General features: G+C 42.3%; 1 protein-coding gene across 6 annotated transcripts in view; it reads left to right on the plus strand.

Moving 5' to 3' along the window:
• Nucleotides 1-19,145: 19,145 nt before the first annotated feature.
• The window catches only part of SRRM1 (serine and arginine repetitive matrix 1), a 30,627-nt gene continuing 28,537 nt past the window's right edge, over nt 19,146-21,235 (plus strand). For 4 of the 6 annotated variants that reach the window (XM_068539175.1, XM_068539176.1, XM_068539177.1 and 1 more), the window contains exon 1: nt 19,146-19,302. In XM_068539175.1, coding sequence (XP_068395276.1) covers nt 19,282-19,302 — 21 coding nt within the window. In that variant the 5' untranslated portion in view covers nt 19,146-19,281. The remainder of the gene's footprint in view (nt 19,303-21,235) is intronic. The other 2 variants (XM_068539174.1, XM_068539178.1) reach the window with 1 other exon arrangement.

Below are 21,235 nucleotides of genomic sequence, written 5' to 3' on the forward strand. Positions count from 1 at the left end.
TTTCCACCTAAACTTACTCTTCCCCAGTCTTTCCCTCCCAGTGAACCGTCAGCAACATCTGTGGTTCCTCCTGTTCCCTCACAGCCATTTATTAATAAATTGTCCGCTCTTTTTAAAATTCTCTCTGTTCTCCCAGTTTGCAACTTGTCTTTTTACTCTTGGTGGTATCCTTTGATGAACAAATGTAATTTGTTTCTTTTATGGTTAACACTTCTGAAAATACCTTGTTTGAAATATTTCCCATCCCTAGTTCTTGAAGATACTCTCTGGCAGCTTTTCTTTTTTCTCTAAAGATTTGCCTTTCACATCTCTCCTACCACCCTATTTTGTTCCCAGCAAAACCCTCAGCACTTACCACAGCCTGCAAGGCCCTGTGTGACCTGGCCCACTACATCTCTCGCTTCCTGTAACTCCCTCTCTCACTCTACTCGGGCCATGCACTGGCCTCCTTAATGTCCTAAAACATGCCAAACATTCTCCCACCCCAGGACCTTTGCACATACTGTCCTCTTTGCCCGGAGTTCTCTTCCCTCACATAACCAGTCTTGTTCCTCTTAAAGCAGGCTTCTGCCCCCAGGTCTCCTTATCAGAGAGGACTTCCACAGCCGCCCTGTATAAAATAGCACATCTCCTCCACCCGCAGTCTCCATCCTGTGTTCCTCATTTATTTTACCTTGTCATCTCTCTTCTTCTAGTAGAATATAAGTTCCATAAAACCCACAATTTTGCTTAGTGTGCTGCTATATTCCCAACATCAAGAGTGGTGCCTGACGGACAATAAGTATTAAAAAAATACTATTGAATACGTGATGGGATGAATGAAAGTGTCTTGAAAAATATAGTGTTCATTTAAGAATAAATGTTTTGAATGTACATAAATTTACATAAATGTCATGTAGATATTCTGCTTCTTACTTTCTCACTAAACATATTTAAGATCGAACCATACTGCTGAATGTAAATCCAGTTCGTTATTTCTGACCACTGCATAGTGTGCCATCAAATGCCACATTTTCTCATCTGTCTCCTTAATGATGGACACACAGTTTGCCTGCAGCTCCAGCTATATACACAGCATGAAATAAACTTTCTGCAACTTACACCTTATGAATCTGTGTGAAAGATCTTTTTGGTATTTTGGGGGTGGGGAGTGGAGGGAGTGGGACGGTATGTATACTCAGGTGTAGAATTGGTGAGTCACAGGACAAACATAGATACGCTTAATTCAACTAAGTACAGCCAAAAGGCCTGCCAGGGGAAAGCACACATAATTTATGCCTCCCCCCATCAGCAATTTGTGGAAAATCCTGTTTCCTCCATATCCTTCCTGGCCCCTTGAAGTACCTTGAGTTTCTAATTTTTGGCATTATTACAGATATAAAATATTATCTAATTGTTGTTTTCATTTGCATTTCTCTGATTACCAGGTAAGAGCACATAGAGTTTTAGTTCTGACGTTTGCAAACTTCGGGTTCTTTTGTTGTTGTTATTGTTTGTTTGTTTTTCTTGAGGGGGGAGAGGGAGGGAAGGGGAGAAATCACTATTTAGACACTAATACAATTTATTAAGTCATTTATTCTCCTTTATTCCCCATATCTCATTGCTTTCTCCTGGATTCAGTTCTCTTCTTGCTCTATGCTTACTTTAGGAGGGATTTCAAAGAAGCTCTTTACATGGCAACATTTCTGAGACCTTGAATAAATATTTATTTTCCTCGAGTATTTAAATGACAGTATAGGACTTCCCTGGTGGCACAGTGGTTAAGAATCCACCTGCCAATGCAGGGGACACAGGTTTGAGCCCTGGTCCGGGAAGATCTCACATGCCACGGAACAACTAAGCCCATGTGCCACAACTACTGAGCCTGTGCTCTAGAGCCCACGAGCCACAACAGCTGAGCCCACGTGCCACAACTACTGAAGCCCGCTCACCTAGATCCCCTGCTCCGCGACAAGAGAAGCCACCACAATGAGAAGCCCGCACACCGCAATGAAGAGTAGCCCCGCTCACCGCAACTAGAGAAAGCCCGTGTGCAGCAACGAAGACCCAACACAGCCAAAAATAAATAAATAAAATAAATAAATTTATTTAGAAAATAAAAATAAATAAATAAATAAATAAATGACAGTATAACCAGAGATAAAATTCTAGTGTCAAAGTTCTTTGCCTTCAGCACTTTGAAAATATGAGTCCATTGTCTTTTGCATCCCAGCTATTGAGGTCAACGATCTAACCATATTGCCAGGAGTTTTTCTCCCCCACATTGTGTTGTATTTGTTAAATACCAAATAAAATATGTAGCATTTTAAAAAATGGCTCTGAACCGCCCTAACTCAACTCGAGTTGGAGCATTACCAGTGCTGTTTAATAATCTACCTCTGTGTTCTTTCCCTATCAAATTCTCTATTCTCACCCACCCCACACCAGGGAACCACTTTCCTGAATGTTCCTCATTTAAAAACTAAATTTGTCATAAATGTGTGCTTCCCTAAAATAATACATTGTTTAGTTTTGCTAGTTTTTTTTCAGCTTTTCATAAATGAGCTCATATTGTGCATAGTCTTCTGCAACTTCTTTTTTTTTTCACTCAACTTTATATTTCTGTTTCATCTATTTTGTTGCATGTAGCTGCACCTAATTCTGTTTCTTGCTGCATAATATTCCACTTTGGAAACATGTTACAATCTACCCATTATCCTGATGACAGACATTTAGGTTTAAATCCAAGTTTTTGCCAGTAGAAAGGATATTGCTATGAATATTTTATACATATCTCTTGGTACATGCATACAATTGTTTGGAGTAGAAATGCTGGGTCATAAGGTTTGCACATCTTTAATTTTATTCAATAATGCCAACTTGTTTTCTAAAAGTGTTTGTAAAATTTCCTCTTCCACCAGCAGTACATGAGAGTTCTGTTTAATCCACATCTTCAACACTTTGTATCACTAGACTTCCTAATTTTGAGTAGTCTAGTAGATGTAAACTGGTACCTTTTGATCTTAATTTGCATTTCCTAGATTTCTAGAGAGGTTGAGCATCTTGTCATATGTTGATAAGTTCTTCTGTGAAATGCTGGTTCAAGTCTTTGCCCGTCTTTGCATTGGGTTGTGTGTCTTTTTCTTATTCGTTTATGGTAGTTTGTAACAGTATCTATTCTAGATGTTAATCTTTTCTCAGTTTCAATAATTTTGTTGCAAATATCCTCTCCCAGTTTACAACTTGTCTTTTGACTCCCTTTGTGATATCTTTTTTTTTTTTAAGGCCAGACCATATGGCATGTGGGATCTTAGTTCCCTGACCAAGGATCAGACCCATGCCCCCTGTATTGGGAGTGCGGAGTCTTAACCACTGGACTGCCAGGGAAGTCCCATCTTTGTGGTATCTTTTGATGAGCAAACATTTCTTACTTAATGTAGTCAAATTTATTCATATTTTTATTTTATAGTTAGCATGTTTTTTGTATCTTGTTTAAGGAAATCTTTCCTATCCCTAGGCCTTAAAGACATGCTCTCAAAGCTTTTTTTAAAAATTTTTTTAAAATTTATTTTTGGCTGCATTGGGTCTTCATTGCTGTGCACGGGCTTTCTCTAGTTGTGGCGAGCGGGGGCTACTCTTCATCGCGGTGCGCGGGCTTCTCATTGTGGTGGCTTCTCTTGTTGTGGAGCACGGGCTCTAGTCTTGCGGGCTTCAGTAGTTGTGGCATGTGGGCTTCAGTAATTGTGGCTCGTGGGCTCTAGAACGCAGGCTCAGTAGTTGTGGCATACGGGCTTCGTTGCTCCGTGGCATGTGGGATCTTCCCGGACCAAGGCTCGAACCCGTGTCCCCTGCATTGGCAGGTGGATTCTTAACCACTGCGCCACCAGGGAAGCCCAAGCTTTTTTTTTTAAGTTTTGCCTTTCACATGAAAGTTTTTAATCATTAGGAATGAACTTTTATGTGTAGGGTGAAGTATGAATCCAATTTCATTTTTTCTATATGCATAACCATATAGTCTCAGTGTCACTCATCCTTTCTCTAATATCTACAAAGCTGCCTCTGTCTTATATCAAATTTTCATATACATGTGGGGCTTTCTCTATGCTATTGTTTTCTTTGGTGAGTTTGTCAGTATGTTTGCTTTTTTGTTGTTGGTTTTCTTGTTGTTTTTTCTAAATTTCTTTTATTGAAGTATAGTTGATTTACAATGTGTTAATTTCTGCTGTACAGAAAAGTGATTCAGTTATGCATATATATATACATTCTTTTTTACAGTCTTTTCCATTATGGATTATTACAGTATATTGAATATAGTTCTTTGTGCTATACAGTAGGACCTCGTTGTTTATCCATCCTGTATATAATAGTTTGCATTTGCTAATCCCAAACTCCCAATCCATCCCTCTCCCATGCCCCTTCCTCCTTGGCAACCACAAGTCTGTTCTCTATGTCTGTGAGTCTGTTTCTGTTTCATAGATTAGTTCATTTGTGTCATATTTTAGTTTCCACATATAAGTGATATCATATGGTATTTGTCTTTCTCTTTCTGACTTACTGCGCTTAAGATACTGCATTTTCTTAATTAATACAGGAGGTCAAGGCCTCCCACCTTAAATTGCTCTTTAGCAGTGGCTATTTTTGGACATTTGTCTTCATAAAAATAATAGAATCAGCTTGCAAGTTCCTCAAAACTTCTGTTTGGATTTTTATTGGATAATGGACAATAAAAATAAATCTGTTTGGAGAAAACTGACATCTTTACAATGGTATAATTCCACTTACACCCCTACTGTCCTTTGTGTCGTTGCCACATATTTTATGTCTACATGTGGTAAAAAAAATCCCAACTTACACTGTTATTAGTTTTGCTTTAAAGTCAATTGACATTTAAGATATTTAAGAAAAGAACAAAAAGTTGTATTTTTAAATATTCACCCACTTATTTACCATTCCCATTGTTCTTCCTTCCTTCCTTTCTTTTTTTTTTTTTTACGGGAAAACAATACATTTATTAAGAGGCATGAAAATGCATAAACTCACTTATAAATAAATGTAGCATAATTTACCCAGTGAAAAAATAGCTAAAATCCATGAGTAAACTGGATTTTATCTTTGAAAAGTTTACATATTTGATCTCTAATAATTTCCCCCTCCATCATGATCTCTTAGTAGCAGCAATTTTACACTGACTATAGAAAAGCTGTTACCAGTGATTATCACATGGGAGGGAAATTTTTCAAGAATATTCTTTAGAAATGAACTAGTGCAAACAAATTCAGATTGTGAGGGATACAGTAAGACCTAGGGCTTATCTTCTGAAAAGTAGAAAATAAAAATCCCAAACAGTCATTAAGAAATGAAAAAGCAAATTACATTTTGATCATTGAAAAATAACACATATGGACATTATAAAACATTCTTAACCAGTGATTGCAATAATTACATTTTAAAATGTTCATTCAAGTACTGGTGATCAATAAACATTCAAAGTCTCATTAAAAGTAACACTAGGCATAGATACATGTGAACAATGCTTCTTTTGATTTAACAACAACAAAAATCATGTCAACAGGAGACAAGTTACCCTTAAAATACTGTATTTTTTTTTTTTTTGTCTGTAAATGATTTTCCACGGTCTTTATATTTTATTTGTGAGGAACCAACAAACATCTCACAATGGCTAATTAAGAAGTCCTTTCTATAAAATGAATCTCGATATTATAGAGATAAACATTCTAAAACACAAATTCAGCTTAAAAATAACAGTGCAGAATCAGTTTTCTTTGGTAAGAGATTGTTAATTCCTTACCAGTGTTGGTTTGCTGTTGTGCAGACTCTATCAGAACACTTCTTTGATATTTACCAAAGAGCTATTTAATGAGCTGAAAAGATTTCATAAACTCTGGTACCAGGATAGCAATGTAGAGCTTACGTCAAAATTGCGCTGAAATCAACATCATTTCCTTCATTACTGTTGCTAATGAATCTTCATTCAAAAAGCTCGCTCCTAATTTTGGCCTGAGTCTCAGGCTTTAATAAAGGTTCCTTTACCTGTTTCACTTTGGACTGCAGACCCATCCTCTCTCGGCACAAAGCTTCATTAATTAAGTCCCGGATTCCAATAGGTTTCTGGCCTATGGGAAAAAAATTATATGATACATTTTATGTGCAAATGCCAATGAAAAAACATTAAATATGGCACACCGACTTATCAAAAGAGGGTTAAAAAGAAACTTTTAAATGCTGCCCACATTTATAGAAAAGGTTGCATTTCACCAAAAATATATCATTTACATGAAACAAGATCACTGCATAGCAACAGCCCACATAGGACAAACATGAAACATTATGGACTAACTATATGGATAATAATTTCAACAGTGATCATTTTAATCGTAGCACTTGTTAGCTCTGTGTGTGTTTTGGCCTCAGATAAAGTAGTCAAATGCCCTGCTAAGCAATATAAATGGCAGTATTCCATTTACAGCAAGGCCCCGTCCATGGCCTTTAATTTGAGTCCACGAGGCATAACGCAAAATCCTCTCTCCCACAGCCTCGGCTGAGGGCAAGTAAAACCTGGGCCATTCTTCCTTCATCAATTAATTTCCTCTGATAGTCCCAGCACTCCATTTCTCTTCTGTTGTGTTTCAGGAATGCAAACACATCAATCATGAAAGTATTAGGCAATCTCCACAGATTGGACAAGAGACACTTAAACAGCACAATGCAAATTAGCCCATTGACTCGGCAGAGGGAGCAGGGATGCTTCTCACGGAGCGGCGGGGACCTGCCTGCCTTCAGGTCTCATTTCCTGCTGTTGCCACTGTCAGTGCCATTCTTATCAGCCTCTTCAGTTTTCACAGAGCTCCCACCCCCTGGCTTGTTTTGGTTCTGTGTTTCTTCCAGATACTGCTGGACAGCCTTGAGCACCTCATTCTCCACCAGCCTCTTACTGAGCCTTACCAGTTCAGCATCATCAGGCTCACCTCCATTCTTAGCACCTGCTAGTGATGGAGGGTCTCCTGCAGAGGCGGGGGTCAGCTGTGGCTCACTGGAGGGACAAGGACACTGGCAGCAGAAGTTCTGGGAAGCTCTCCCTGGCCTGAGCCCTCCTGGAGTCCACCACCAGCCCCACCAAGGACCCTGTGGGTTCCAGTGCTGAGTCACTGCAGGCCAAACAACCAACAGGGAGGGAACTCAGCCCCCCTGCCTTCCTTTCTATAGATCTAAACTTCCAATTGCTATCACTTCTTTTCAGCCTACTTAATGTCCTTTAGAATTTCTCGTGGTGAGAGTCTGCTGGTGAAAAATCGGTTCAGTTTTGATTTATCAGAAAATATCTTGATTTCACTCTCAGTTTTGAAAATTTTTTTTACTAGATATAGAATTCTAGGTTGACTTTTCTTTTTCCTCCAGCCCTTTAAAGATGTATTTCCATCACCTGCTAGCTTCCAATCCGATAAGAAATCAGTTGTCATTCTTATTGCTCCCCTATTTGCAATGCAACTATTTTCTCTTGCTGCTTTAAATATTTTCTCTTTATTTTTGATTTTCAACAGTTTGATAATGATGTGCCTAGGTGTGGTTTTCTTTGACTTTATCCTCCTTAAGTTTTGTTGAGCTACCTGGATCTTTGGGTACTGTTTTCTAAACCAAATTTTTGGCTAATATTTCTTCAAAAAAGTATTTTTGCCCTATTATTTCTCTCCTTTCTTTGTGAGACCCCAATTCCTGAAATGTACCTGACTAACAAAGCATGGTCAAAGTGATCTGTCAGTAATTTAACTGCCTGATAGAATAAAATAACATTCTTCAGAGGAAGATAACAGAATACAGTTTCTATGACATATCATCCACAATGTCAAGTATATAATAAAATTATTAGACATTCAACAAAACAGGAAACTGTGACCTGTAATAAAGAGAAAGATCAGTCAATATAAAGATACCCACAAATGACCGAGACATTGGAATTAGCAGACAAAGAATTTGAGATAAAATTGATAAATTTGTTAGAGTCTACAGGAGAAGATCTACATAGTGACTGAAGACATAGGAAATTTCAGGAGAGATTTGGAAACTATAAAAAAAAAAAAAAGAAAAGAAAAAAGAATGGAAATCCCCAAACTGAAAATACAGTATCTGCAATCAAAAACGCTTTGGATGTGATCAACATTAGGTTGGATACAACCAAGGAAATGATCAGTGAACTTAGAAACAGATCAATGGATGGGAGTTCCATGGTGGCCTAGTGGTTAGGATTCTGGGCTTTCACAGCTGTGGCCTGGGTTCAATCCCTGGTCGGGGAACTGAAATCCTGCACGCTGTGTGGTGTGGCCAGGGGGAAAAAACAAAACAAAACAAAACAAAAAACAGATCAACGAATATCATCTCAACAGAGAGAATGAAAGACTGAAAATCAGGGGAAAAAAAGGAAAACAAATTAATGCCCAAAGGGCAATAAAACCATAATCTTTGTGGTTATCTTTTCTGGTAAAATTTTTTTGTATTGCCATTGGACAAAAAGCATTTGCATTGCTCTCAGTCTTCTACAAATTAATATCTAGGCTTTCAGAGTTTTTAAATGTTTTAATCAATAGTAAATAATAAATGAAATAAAAGTACACTCCTCTAAAGAATTGGATAATCACTGATAGGACTTGCTAGGCAATGCCCCAGAATATTAAAAAGAAATGCAATAATTCCTTTTAGCCTATTTCCAAATTTTGAAGTTTTTCTTAACAAGCGTTAAGCGCTAAGGCTTAAAAAGAGAGAAATGTAGCTTCTAATAACTTTCTCTTTCTTCTTTTCTTCTCTCTTTCTCTTCCTCTTCTCTCAAAGACTTCTAAAGTTTTGTATATACCAAGGACTATGCTAAACATTTTAGAAATATAAACTTATTTAATCATAGTAAAAGATAAATTGTCCCAAACTTGATCTAGGGAAAAATGCTTCTGTGGGATCTAATTCACAGCTTTCCTCTAGGACAAACAGAAACAAAATTTCTGAGAAAATGTTTAAAACAAGTTTCTGATGAATTTTAATGGGATTAAGACTTATTCTGGAAACTAGCTACTCACCTGCCCAACTGACTTCTATCTGAGAGTCTGAGCGTCTTCTATCAAGAGTCTAGAAATCCTTTTTTCTTTATCTGATCAAACAATGATTGTCTATCTATTTTCTTTTTTCCATAATGGAGCAATTTTTTTTTTTTTTTAACCTTTTGGCCCTGTGGGATCTTATTCCTCAACCAGTGATCGAACTGCACCGCCTGCATTGGAACCACAGAGTCTTAACCACTGGGAAGTCCCTGGAGCAAATTTTTCTATTTGGCCCACTAAAAAGCCTTTTCCCTTGGAACAAGATTATAATAAAATTTGACATATGCTATTAACTAAATTATCTATAAAATCCAATTTTCTTTAGCAACCCTCATAACAACCCAAGAGATCTAAATAGGATTCAACCCTCCTTTCCCACCCAATTTTTGTGGATCAAAGCTTCAAACACTTCCCTTTCCCAGGAAGATGACATCACAAGTCAGAAGTTTATGGCAGACACAATACACATGTTTGGATGTGTATGGGGGGGTGGGGGTGGGGGGAAAAAGTGATCTGCCTTCAGTTCACACCAGAGTGAGCACAGAGGACCATCTATCAATGTGGTAGAATATTTCTAGAGGTTCAGATATCCTGCAGAAATAACCTTGGACTTCAAGGCAACCTTTGTAAGCAGATTAGGTTAAGGGGTCCCTGGAGAAAGAGAACCAGGAATGGCTTTCTCAACATAAGAGAACCCATTTTGGCCTAAGCCATTTTGTGATCTAAGCCTGGCTGCAATGCTTGCCCTTGAACAGGTCTCAGTAATTAATGATCTTGAGGGAGGGAATGCAGAAATAAGGGAGGAGCAGTCAAGAAACAATAGTACTGCCTTGGGGCAGGGTCCTGGTTCCTCAAGAGATATATATAATAATATACCTTTGAGTTCTGCAGGAAGTAAGGTCCCCACCCACATGGAGGATGGATGATGTTGATCCTCCTGACTTTAATCAACTAAAGCTTGGACTCTGTCAACCTTTGCCCCAATTCTATGCTGAGTTCTCCTCTGCTCAAGCCCCCTCATGAATATGAATATACCCTTAGCTTAAAACTTCCCCAGTTTTGACGGTAACGGTTCTAACTTCATAAGGTAGGTGTAAGGATTAAATAAGTTCATGTAAAATACTTAGAACAGCTCTGACATATGCTAAAAACTCAATAAATGTGAGCTGTTACCACCATCATCATTATTCTTGGTATTATTATCATTGTTACAAACTTGTCCTAGACGATCTTAAAAGATGTGCATAAGGGCTTGTGGAAAGAGTAGCTTTCACCCTAACTTGGGTTTATATTCTGTCCGTAGTGTTAAAGAATTTCAGATGAACCCCGTAGACATTTGTTATATGGCATCTATACTATACAACTGATAACACTTTTTTACTATATGGATACTTTCTTTATGTGATTAAACATGCAAATATCTGGTTCACCTATTAAAAAACAAACAAACAAACAAAAACTTCCCCAATTTTGCTGTTTCAGGAGCCACTGCTTCGGGAACGATCCCCAGTGTTCTCCTTACTTGCTGCAAGTAATAATAAATCCCTCCTTCTCCCAGTCTTTGGCTTGGTTGTGTCTGTTGGCTTGACACCCACCAAGAGGCAAACCCAGTTTGGGGGTAATATTCCCAGAAACAAGACTGTCAAATGGAGCTCAGACTTGAGACACCAGTTCTTAGCTGATAGTGATGCCCAAAACTTTAGAAGCCCAGACCCTGATAAACTAGGTCCTGAAGAATAGCAGGTAACCCCTCCTTATCAGGAAAATCCAGAGGCAGCTTGGGCTTGTGGCAGGTCAAATTGGGGACCACTTTATTCCTACTGTTCCTCTTCTCTCGCATTTCCCACAGCTAGCAATGGTCCTTGTCAGGGACCAACAGCAGATTGCCCCAAACTTTGAGGGGCTGTGGTTATGTAAGCAGATAGGGTAGGGGGTCCCTGGAGAAAGAGAATGAAGCATGGCTTTCTTGACATAAGAGAAGCCATTTTTGGCCTAAGCCATTTGTGATCTAATCCTGGCTACAATGCTTGCCCTTGAACAGGTCTCAATAATTAATGATCTTAAGGGAACAAAAGAATGCAGAAACATTACCTGCTATCAGGCAAGAGAAGTAACATTAGCAAAGATAACATATCAGTTGTGAAGACTCCCAGTTATCTTTCAGTGGTAAAGGTTAGCCTGAAGCACTCAACCACCAGATCAACCAGAACCTAAGGGACGATGATGTTGACCTTTTCTGACCCTGGTGACTTCAATCAACTAAAGTTCGGACTCTGTCAACTGTCCAAGCCCCTTCATAAATATGCATGTACCCTCAGCTTAAAACTTCCCCAATTTTACTGTTCTGGGAGATGCTGCTTTAAGTAAGATCCCCAGTGTGTTCTCCTTAGTTGCTGCAAGTAATAAATCCTTTCTTCTCCTGATCTTTGGCTTGGTTGTGTCTTTTGGCTCTATACTCACCAAGAGGTGGACACAGTTTTCCGGTCACAACTGAAGGGGGTATTTGGCAGTGGTCTGCAACTGTGAGGGGTCCATTATCTGGGTCAGAGGCCCCCAGTCTTCTCTGAGGTTTGAGACAGGGGGCTTTGATGGCTCCGCAGTCCCTCCAGAGCCACCCTGGAGAAATTATGTTTACTCCACAAGAAGAGAAAGCTGTGGGAGGGTGAGGTTTGGACTACATGTAGAAGGAGCCTCTGGAGGACATAATAAGCATTGGCCTTTCCTTGTGGAGCTCTGCAAAGATTTACCAGGGGAAAACTGGTAATGGGACATAAACTACCCTGAGAGTCTAAAGCAGAGGATTCTGGCTTTAAGAATCAGCTCTCAGGGTCTTCTTAGTGAAAAATCAAAATGGTGTTTCCCAAAGTAAGATTCCCTATCAGAATTTCCTGGGGATGTTTATTCAAAATGCAGATTCCTGCCTTCCACACAGATCGCAACTCTGGGGGTGAGGCCCAAGAATCTACATTTTTTAATCAGGCTGCCCAGATTCACCATCTTGAGGAGCTTGGGGTGAAGCAGGAAGAACAGTCCAGGTGGGTCTCTTAAATGTTCAGGGGAAATGAAAATTAAGCCTCTAGGAAAGAACAACTCTAGGGTGTCAAACCACAGAGTGTCTGTGCAGTGAATTGTTTTGTATTCACTCAGTTGGCTTTAATATAAGAAATAGAAACAAACCAGAGGTAGCCTTTTAAAAATTTTATATTTTTTATTATAGGATTATTTAATACAACAAAAGACTTTCCAGTATAAAATGTCTAATCTACCTATTCTAGCCTAACATTTCTATTAATTCACTTTACATTTACACATACTTCTTTGGCGTGAGGTTGAAGACCATAGCATCTCAACCTATATTGGGTGCCTGTGATGGTCCATGAGTTGCCTTGCAAGTATGGAAGCTCCTCATCCTTTTTCCAGCTGCTGCCTGGACCTTAGGAGAGTGGAGGAATGCCAGGCACTCCTACTGTGGGAGTAGGTGTCTAGATATGATTAGTGCACATGCTGGCCCTACTACCCCCACTCATCTGGTTGTAGGTTCGTTTAAGTTAGACAATCCTGATTTGTTGATAAGACATGGTGACCCTCCTTGGGCTGTAAGCAATGGGTCAAGTCATAATTCATACACTCTACACCTGGCCTAAATGTCTTTATCCATTGCCCATGGGTCACTGGACCACAACCCCTCAGGCATTCCCCAAGGCCGAAAGGGAAGGTGTGTGATCCAAATTTGTATTTGCTGACTGGCTTCCCTGTGTCTGGTTTCTAGCTAGCCCTACATTTACAAGACAATGTGATAAGGACCCTGCCCAGCTAGGGAATTTGGGTGCGGGGGATAAAGAGAAAAAAGAAAGACCTCTTAGAATGACAGGAGTTGTGGCTCATTTTAAATGAAGTCAAGAATGATTTGCATCACTGACCACTTACGGCCACCACTGCCAGAAGAGTTCTGAGCCCAAAGGTGAAGAAAGTTGAGCCAGGCCTCTCTGGCTTTCCCTTCCTCTCACCTGGGTGAGACTGGGAGGCATTCACTGACCAGATTGAGGAGGCTTGTTTGCTTACTGACTGACCAGTAGGATAAGGTCTGTCTACATTCCCTCCCTCAGTGTCAAGTCGTTTGTAATGTTGTGGTCTCAGCCCTCAGCAGATAAACCAAACCCTGAACTTGAGTTCTACTGTATGCTGGCTGTGTGATTTTCGGCAACTTCCCCTTCCTCGGTCTCACTTTACTCATCTCTAGAATGGGGATAATACCTCTGCATTAGCTTGTGAGGGCTGCTCCAACAAAGTAACACAGACTGGTTGATTTAAACAACAGAAATTTATTTTCTTGAATTCTGGAGGCTAGAAGTCTGAGATCAAGGTGTTGGCAGGGTTGGTTTCTTCTGAAACCTCTCTCCTTGGCTTGTAGATGGCCACATGTTCTTCTTTCTATATGTGTCTGTGTCCTAATTTCCTCTTATAAGGGCACCAATGGTATTGGATTAAGGCCCACCTAATGACCTCATTTTAACTTAATTATCTCTTTAAAGACCCTATCTCCAAATACAATCACATTATGAGGTACCCGGGGTTAGGACTCTAACATTGAATTTTGGGAGGACAAAATTCAGCCCATAACAACCTACTAGGTATTATTGTGAGGACTGAATTATCTAAGGCGTTTAAAGCATTAACATAAAGCCTGACATAGTATGCCCCACAAAACGGTAAATGCTATTATTTTGAGACCCTACATAAAAGAAAGATACTGTCATCGAAACACAAGAAAACATAGATGGGAAAGAGAATTCTCCTAATTATGGCTCCTATTTCCCATCTGATGGACACTTCTGTTGTTCTTCAAGCCCTTCTTTTAAAAATGTGCCGACACAATGTCTGAACATAGCATCTGTGGGGGACCTTCTAAGGGCTAGAAAGCAAAGCAGACAGTTACAGTTTTCTTCTTTGCCTGTTGCTGTTATCTTTCTGGCTATAAGCTCTCTGAGGACTGTCTTAAACTTCCTTTGTATCTCTTACTATATCTAAGAATACCATGCTGAGCACAGAGTAACGCTCAGTAAAAAACAACAAATCAAACCATATGTCTTTGTGATAGTTTACTTATTTCTAGAAACAAGTCCTGGCCAAAGAGGTATGTTATCCTGAAAGGGTAGATCGCCATCTAGCGAGCCTTGTTATTAGACTAGGAAAGTGTGAGGTTCAGAAAACCCCAGGTTGCTACTTCTATGTCTTATACGTTAGATATTTATATATGCAAACACAAACAGAAATCTTCTTATAGTTTGACAGCTTGATCTATTATTGATAAATTCAACTAAGCTTTTATTTTCCTTTATTCCCAAAAGATTTCTTCATCAATCTCAAAATGAAACAAATTTACCAAACAAGCTATAGACTAAAATAATCTCATAACTGAGATAAAAATGACTGATAGATAAAAGCTGATACATTTTACTCTGGAAAGTGTCTTTGAGCACAGCGGTGAATGTATTTTCAGTAGGAGTGAGTCTAGAGGACAGAGACAATAGGCAACAAATGAAACCCCTATACCATTAACAGCAATCAACAAGCAATGAGGAAAAGCAGTAGAGGAAATGGAGCCTATACCTAGAGGATCAGCACCAAGGTTGGATGCCTATTAGTTTTTTGAAGTTCAGTTTATTTGAGGAATTAAAGACCAGGCATAGCAAAGAGCCACCCTGGGGATGGCTTCTTGGCTTGAAGGCCCATTTTGATCTGCACAGCATCAGAGTTTACAGGAGACGGTGTCTGCAAATACCTTCACTGCCAAGTATTGTAGTTCTCCACTGCACCTCTAGGGAGGAGCCTTCTCTGCCTCAACAGATTTTTCCATGTGGACTTTTCCTTATAGAATCAATGGTTATATTTCAAAGACCAGACTCACTCATTGGTAGAAACGCTTTTGGTGACTGAGCCTTAGACTCTCACTCGTACATTCATTCAACAAATATTTATGGACTTCCAAGAATGTGCTAGATACTGTTCAGACACTAAGGCTTTAATGGTGAACAAGAGGACAAGATTTTTGCCCTCATAGGGCTTTCTTTTTTTTTTTAAGAGGGCAAAGACAGTAAGCATGTAAACAAAATAGATAACAATGTCAGGTACTATGAAGAAAAAATAAAGCAAGGTAGGATGGGGTGGTGGTAAGGGTTCTATTTTCTGGAAGGCTGCTCAGGAAAGGCTCACCTGAGCAGGTGACATTTGAGTCACTTCTTAGTCTCTTTTGGCTTACTTACAAACGTACAGACAAAAAACTGACTTTTGAAACCTAACCTGTTCATCATTAGACTAGTGTCTGTAGTTCAGTGTGGCTGCAGTTTAGAAGTGAGACACGCTGGGGGGGGGGTGGGGATGGTGGTGTGATGAATTGGGCGATTGAGATTGACATGTATATACTGATGTGTATAAAACTGATGACTAATAAGAACCTGCTGTATAAAAAAAAAAAAGAAACTGACATCTATGTTGATAAAAGAAAACAAATGGCAAAAAAAAGAAGGGCAACCTGACTTTTCCATAAACCTATTACAAACTGTACCATGTGAGATGTACAAAACAAATTGCTCCTGATACCATGTTTCTTCTCCTTTTGGCTTCTTAGCGTTGTGACAATACCAGGGAGATAGAGACTAGTTTGACTTTCAGAATCCTATGCAATTTTATTGGCCTCATGTTATTTATATAGATGTTGCTATCACAGAAATAGGTGATATTTAATTAAACCTTAAAGCAAAAAAAAAAAGAAGTGAGACACGGGGAGAGGGAGCAGATTAACTCAGGAGATGAGTCTGGAGAAGGGAGGCGTAAACAAATCATAAAGGATTTTGTAAGTCACAGTAACTAGTTTGGGCTTTATCTGGAGGACGACTGAGAAGCCACTGATGAGTTTTTTTTTGTTTTTTAAAAAATTTGTTTATTTATTTATTTATGGCTGTGTTGGGTCTTCGTTTCTGTGCGAGAGCTTTCTCTAGTTGTGGCAAGCAGGGGCCACTCTTCATCGCGGTGCGCGCGCCACGCCTCTCACTATCGCGGCCTCTCTTGTTGCGGAGCACAGGCTCAGACGCGCAGGCTCAGTAGTTGTGGCTCACGGGCCCAGTTGCTCCAAGGCACGTGGGATCTTCCCAGACCAGGGCTCGAACCCGTGTCCCCTGCATTGGCAGGCAGATTCTCGACCACTGCGCCACCAGGGAAGCCCAGCCACTGATGAGTTTTAAACAAGGGAGTGAAAGAATCAAGATATCACCTTGGAAAATCACTCTGGATATAGGATGGAGACAACAACCCTGAAGGCAGGGAAAATGGTTAATAGGTCAGTGCAATGATCCAGACAATAATCCAAATTGCCTGAATTCAAGAGGCAATGGGGCCAGAAGGAAGTTGACTGAGGTGAAAAGGCAAGATGTGATGGTTATACAGTGTGAAAAGAAGAACGATGACAAGGAGAAATGTGTGCTCACTCACTGAGAATGGGAAAAGAGAGGGTGAGACAGGTGACAGAAGATGAATTCAGTTTGAGGTGCCTACAGACATCCAAGCGAATGTCAGCAGGAAGTTGAAAATATAGGTCTGGGGCAGACCTGTGCCTGGTATATACAGATTTGAGAGACAAAAAGGTAATTGAAACCAAGAGAGGACAGATAGGTCACCTTTTCTGAGGGAAATGACAAAAGAGTCAATGACAGAACCAGACAGAGAACCAGCATTTACGAGATTGGCAGCAAAAGAGCAGAAACAGTGAAGGAAGGATAAAACAGAATGACTAATCAGAGTCATCGAGAATACTAATAAGATGTGCATTGTGATTTCATAGTTCCATCTGGTTAACTGGCTTGTTATGTGGAAACCAGTTACTTCCCCATCTTTGACCCTCTGACAAAGCTTTTGTTCATTCCGCAAAATTTATTTGAGCCTGTACTATGTGCCAGACACTGTTCTAGGTGCTAGGGTCATATCAGTGTACAAAAAAGACAGACGCCCTGACTTTATGGAGCTTACATTCTAGTGTGGGGAACAGATAATAAACACATTAAAAATAGGTAAATACTAGAAGGTGATAAATGCTATGGGGAAAACCAGAGTAGATTAAGCGACATCAGTGGGGGACTTCCTTGGTGGTCCAATGGTTTAGAATCCGCATTCCAATGCAGGGGACGCGGGTTCAATCCCTGGTCGGGGAACTAAGATCCCACGTGCCATGGGGCAACTAAGCCCGTGTGCGGCAACTACAGAGCACACGCGCTCTGGAGCCCACTCAACGCAACGAGAGAGAAGCCCGCGCACCGCAAGGAAGAGCCCCCGAGCCGCAACAAAAAGATGGTGTGTGCCACAACTAAGACCCAACGCAGCCAAAAAAAAAGAGAGAGAGAGAGACATCAGGGATGTAGAGAGAGTATGTGAGCAATTTCCAATGGGGCAGTCAGGGTAGCCTCATTGAGTAGGTGATACTTGAGTAAAATCTTGAAATTTGCAAGTAGCTATCTGGGGGGAAGAGCAGAAGTTACCACTACGAAGGTCTTGAGGCAGGAGCTAGCTTAAGAAGTTCAAGCAGTGACCAGTGTTAGGGTACTAGATGAGATCAAAGAAGAAATAGGGGAGCATCAGGTCGGATTCCACTTTTGCTCAGAGAAAAATAAGGGACTATTAATAGGGAGGTTTTGAGCTTAAGAATGATACGCCTAAGGTATTCTAACGGGATCACTCTGCTGCATTTAGAATAGATGCTGAGTGGCAAGGGCAGAAGCAGGGAGACCAGTTAGGAGCCCAGGGCAGAAGTTCAGGCCAAAGGTGACAGTGCTTTGAAGCAGGATGATAGCAGAGCAGGGTCTTGACAGTTTGGAAGCGGGATATAAGAGGAAGAGGAGTCAAGAACGAAACCAAGGCTTGTGTCTTAAAGAAAAGGAAAGATACTGCCATCAACCGAGGCAGGGAAGACTTTGGGAGGAGCGGGTCGGTTTTTCGGCGGGGTGGAGGGTGCTTGGGAGACAGGAGGAGGAACCAGGGGCCGTCTAGCCAAGTGGAAACGTCCCGGAGGACGCTGCCAATACACGTTTGAAGCTCGGGAGAGAGATCTGAGCTGGAAATCTATGACGTTGTTAGGAGGCAGTTGGTATTTAAAGCCACGAGAGTAAACACACAGTTTCAAGATGAGTGCTGTGAACAAAAAGCAGGAAAGGGAGGCTAAAGTGTTTGCGCGTGTGCGCGCGCGCGCGCGCGTGTGTGTGTGGTGGGGGGTATTTTACAAAAGATGGTCAGAGAATGGTCACATGCTTCCTCTCAGAGAAAAAGAGCGCTTAGGGCAAGTCCGGCAGAAGGCATCCGATGCCGGAGCCCTCGCAGCCGGAGCAGGGCGCTGGGGAGGCAAAGCTGGGCCGCCGAGGCGGAGGCCGAGGACTCCGAGGGCCCCGAGGCCTGGAGGCAGGCCGCTTCTCCGTCAGGCCCTCTCCGGGGGCCACGTTTCTCCTCAGCTTCCTGCCCGCTAGCGTGGGGACCCGGCAGCCGAAACCGAAATTCATCTAAACCACAGTTCCAGCTTCTCCCCAAAGCTAAGGAGTTGTGCGGAGACGAGAGGGAAAGCCGAGGGAGCGGGGCCAGAATGCAGATTTCACTCATACTGCATAGCTCGACTACTTCAGGGCCGATCTCAGTAACTGGTAAACTCGTAAAAACAACACAGTCACAACTTTCATAACGACACGGGCGGCCCCACTAGCGTCACTCTGAGGTAACAGCTTTTCTCTTCAATCGCTCCATGGGCCCCCCAGGGCGGGAGGCCTCCGCCACTACGGGTGGACGGATGGGTCAATTCACGCTCCGGGAACAAGGCCGGTTGAGCTCCACAAAAGGATTCGCAGGGCGGGGCGACCCGACGACACTCTCTCTCTCTCTCTCTCTCTGTCTCTCCCCCACCCAATTTGCTGCGATCGCGAGGCTTTCCTCCCTGACTGGCCACTGGGGAGGCTCTGAGCCTGGTAGCAGCCCGCCTCCCTGAACGCGCGTGCGCACGCGTACCGGGCGCTCGCCACACTGAGCAGGCGCGGCCTCGTGTCGGCTGGTGGGGCGGGTGGAGCGGCCCGCTCTGCGTCCGGGCGCTCGGCTTTCCCTGCCGGTCCCGCCCTCCGTCGCGGCGGCGCGGTGCACCTTGGGACAGGGAGCGATCTCCGAGCGAGGCAGCAAGATGGACGCGGGATTCTTCCGCGTAAGTGGTAACGCGGGGGTCTGGGGTGAGGTGAGGGGCTTATCGGTAAAGCCCGGCAGGAGGCCTGAGCTCGGGACGGGGTAGCCAGCAAGCGGAAGCTTCGAAGATCCTAAGGGTCCTCGGTGCCAGCGGACGCTCCCCTCTGCCCTGCGGCGGGGACCGGTGCGCCCCTGCGCAGTCTCCTCCTCCGGAATCGTCCCCCCCTACGCGGCGGCGACGGTCGCCGGAAAATGGCGGCGGGAATGGCCCGAAGCGGTACCTCGTCGCCCGCCCGCCTGCTTGGCGGGGGCCTGCGGGCCGAGCCGCGCGCGTCGCCGGGTCCTGGGGCCTAGCGGACCCGCGAGGAGGAAGTCCCTGGGGGGAGGCCGGAGGGAAACCCTGTGGTGACCGGCGGCTGCAGGGTCCTGGGGAGGACGGGTTTGGGGGTACCGCCCCAGGAGAGCGTGGACCGGAAGCAGCGTTAAGCCGCTTTTCTTGAGAAAGCGGGCGCCGACCCCCCCCCCCCCACCCCTTCCTGGTCTAAGCCTTCGCGAAGGCTCGGGGTCAGAGTTCGCGGCAGCTCCCGCCCAATTTGATATCCCTTCAGGGAGGGGAACGCCGATAATTTGTGGTTAGAACGTTTGAATCTGAGACTCTCGGGGCAGAGGGTGCAACAAAAAGTATGCGCGTGTGTGGAGGCGGGGGAATGGGGTGGATCAACTCTTCTTCCCGCTCACCGTTCCTCACCCCTCACCCTCCCCGTTTGTTTTACTCTTTTGAAAGTCCGCTGGAGGAAAGTTGCCTCACTTGCAGACGGGGACGTTTTCTCGTCGTAGTTGGCCCTGAGGGCCCATGCTTTATCGGGCGCGTGCTGGAGCCTGTTCGTCCCCTTTTTCACTCCTGTAGGGAATGAGCACCCAGTCGAGATCTAGATGGGTGGGCAAGTGACACTAATAGGACTAGAGTCTGCAAGTTCTTTTTAATGCAGAACGGACCGTATGGAGACCAGTTGGTCTTAAGTCAGAATTTATATGTCATGTAAGTTGGCTCTTTCTACTCTCTGGAGCATATAATATGCAGTTTGTATGTGTGTTTTTAAAGGAAAAGTTAAAAGAGGGGAAGACTGGGACTTTAGTAAAGATAGCTCTAGACACTCCAAAACCAGCGTTGAAATTCCTTTTCAGTTGACTTTAAATGTGCTAACTAGGTTTTCGTTAAAGGTTTAAGTGTTATTACAGGCATTTGACTTAACGCAGCCAGTTATTTGACTATTCTTGGGTTATGCAAACAGTACTATGGTTATTTATGTAATGGTAGTTTCAATTGAGTTTATCAAATTTTCACACTGCAGGTGAACTCTCCATTTTGTAATTTCTATCAAAGTATTTTGTAGTAAATACTCAATATTTCTTGTAGTCTGAATGGAATATTTTGAAACACAGCCTGTTCTTTTCATTTTTTATTTCCTATGGAAAGGAATTCCAAAAGAAAAAGAGCAAGATGGCTGACAAATTTAAAAACGAGGTTTGCTTTTAGTGTTGGTAAAAATCTGGAAGAAAAGGGTGCAGTGCTTATATACTGCCTGCAGTTCCTTAGAGGAGTTGATTGGATAGGATTTAAGCTCTGAGTTAAAAGATATTAGGGCAGTTACCTTTTAGTACACTGTCATTCAGGTAGTAAACTGAATTTTTCAGTTAAGGTAGAAATAGTAGCTTTCATTTGCTGGACTTCTGCCACATGCCAGTTACCGTATGTGTATCATTTCTGATGTACACAGCCCTGCAAGGCGGATTTTAGCAAGTAGGGAAACATTCTCGAACAGGTTAAGTAACTTTGAGGTCATATGGCTTAAGTAGTGACAGAGCTGGGATTCTAATACAGGTTCTTTACCTTCCTAAAAGAATTTTCTTGATCGCTTTCCAAGGGACAGTGGCCAACTCTGTGAACCAATCAG

This window comes from Eschrichtius robustus, chromosome 3, assembly GCF_028021215.1.
Source record: "Eschrichtius robustus isolate mEscRob2 chromosome 3, mEscRob2.pri, whole genome shotgun sequence".
In the NCBI taxonomy this organism is placed as follows: domain Eukaryota; kingdom Metazoa; phylum Chordata; class Mammalia; order Artiodactyla; family Eschrichtiidae; genus Eschrichtius; species Eschrichtius robustus.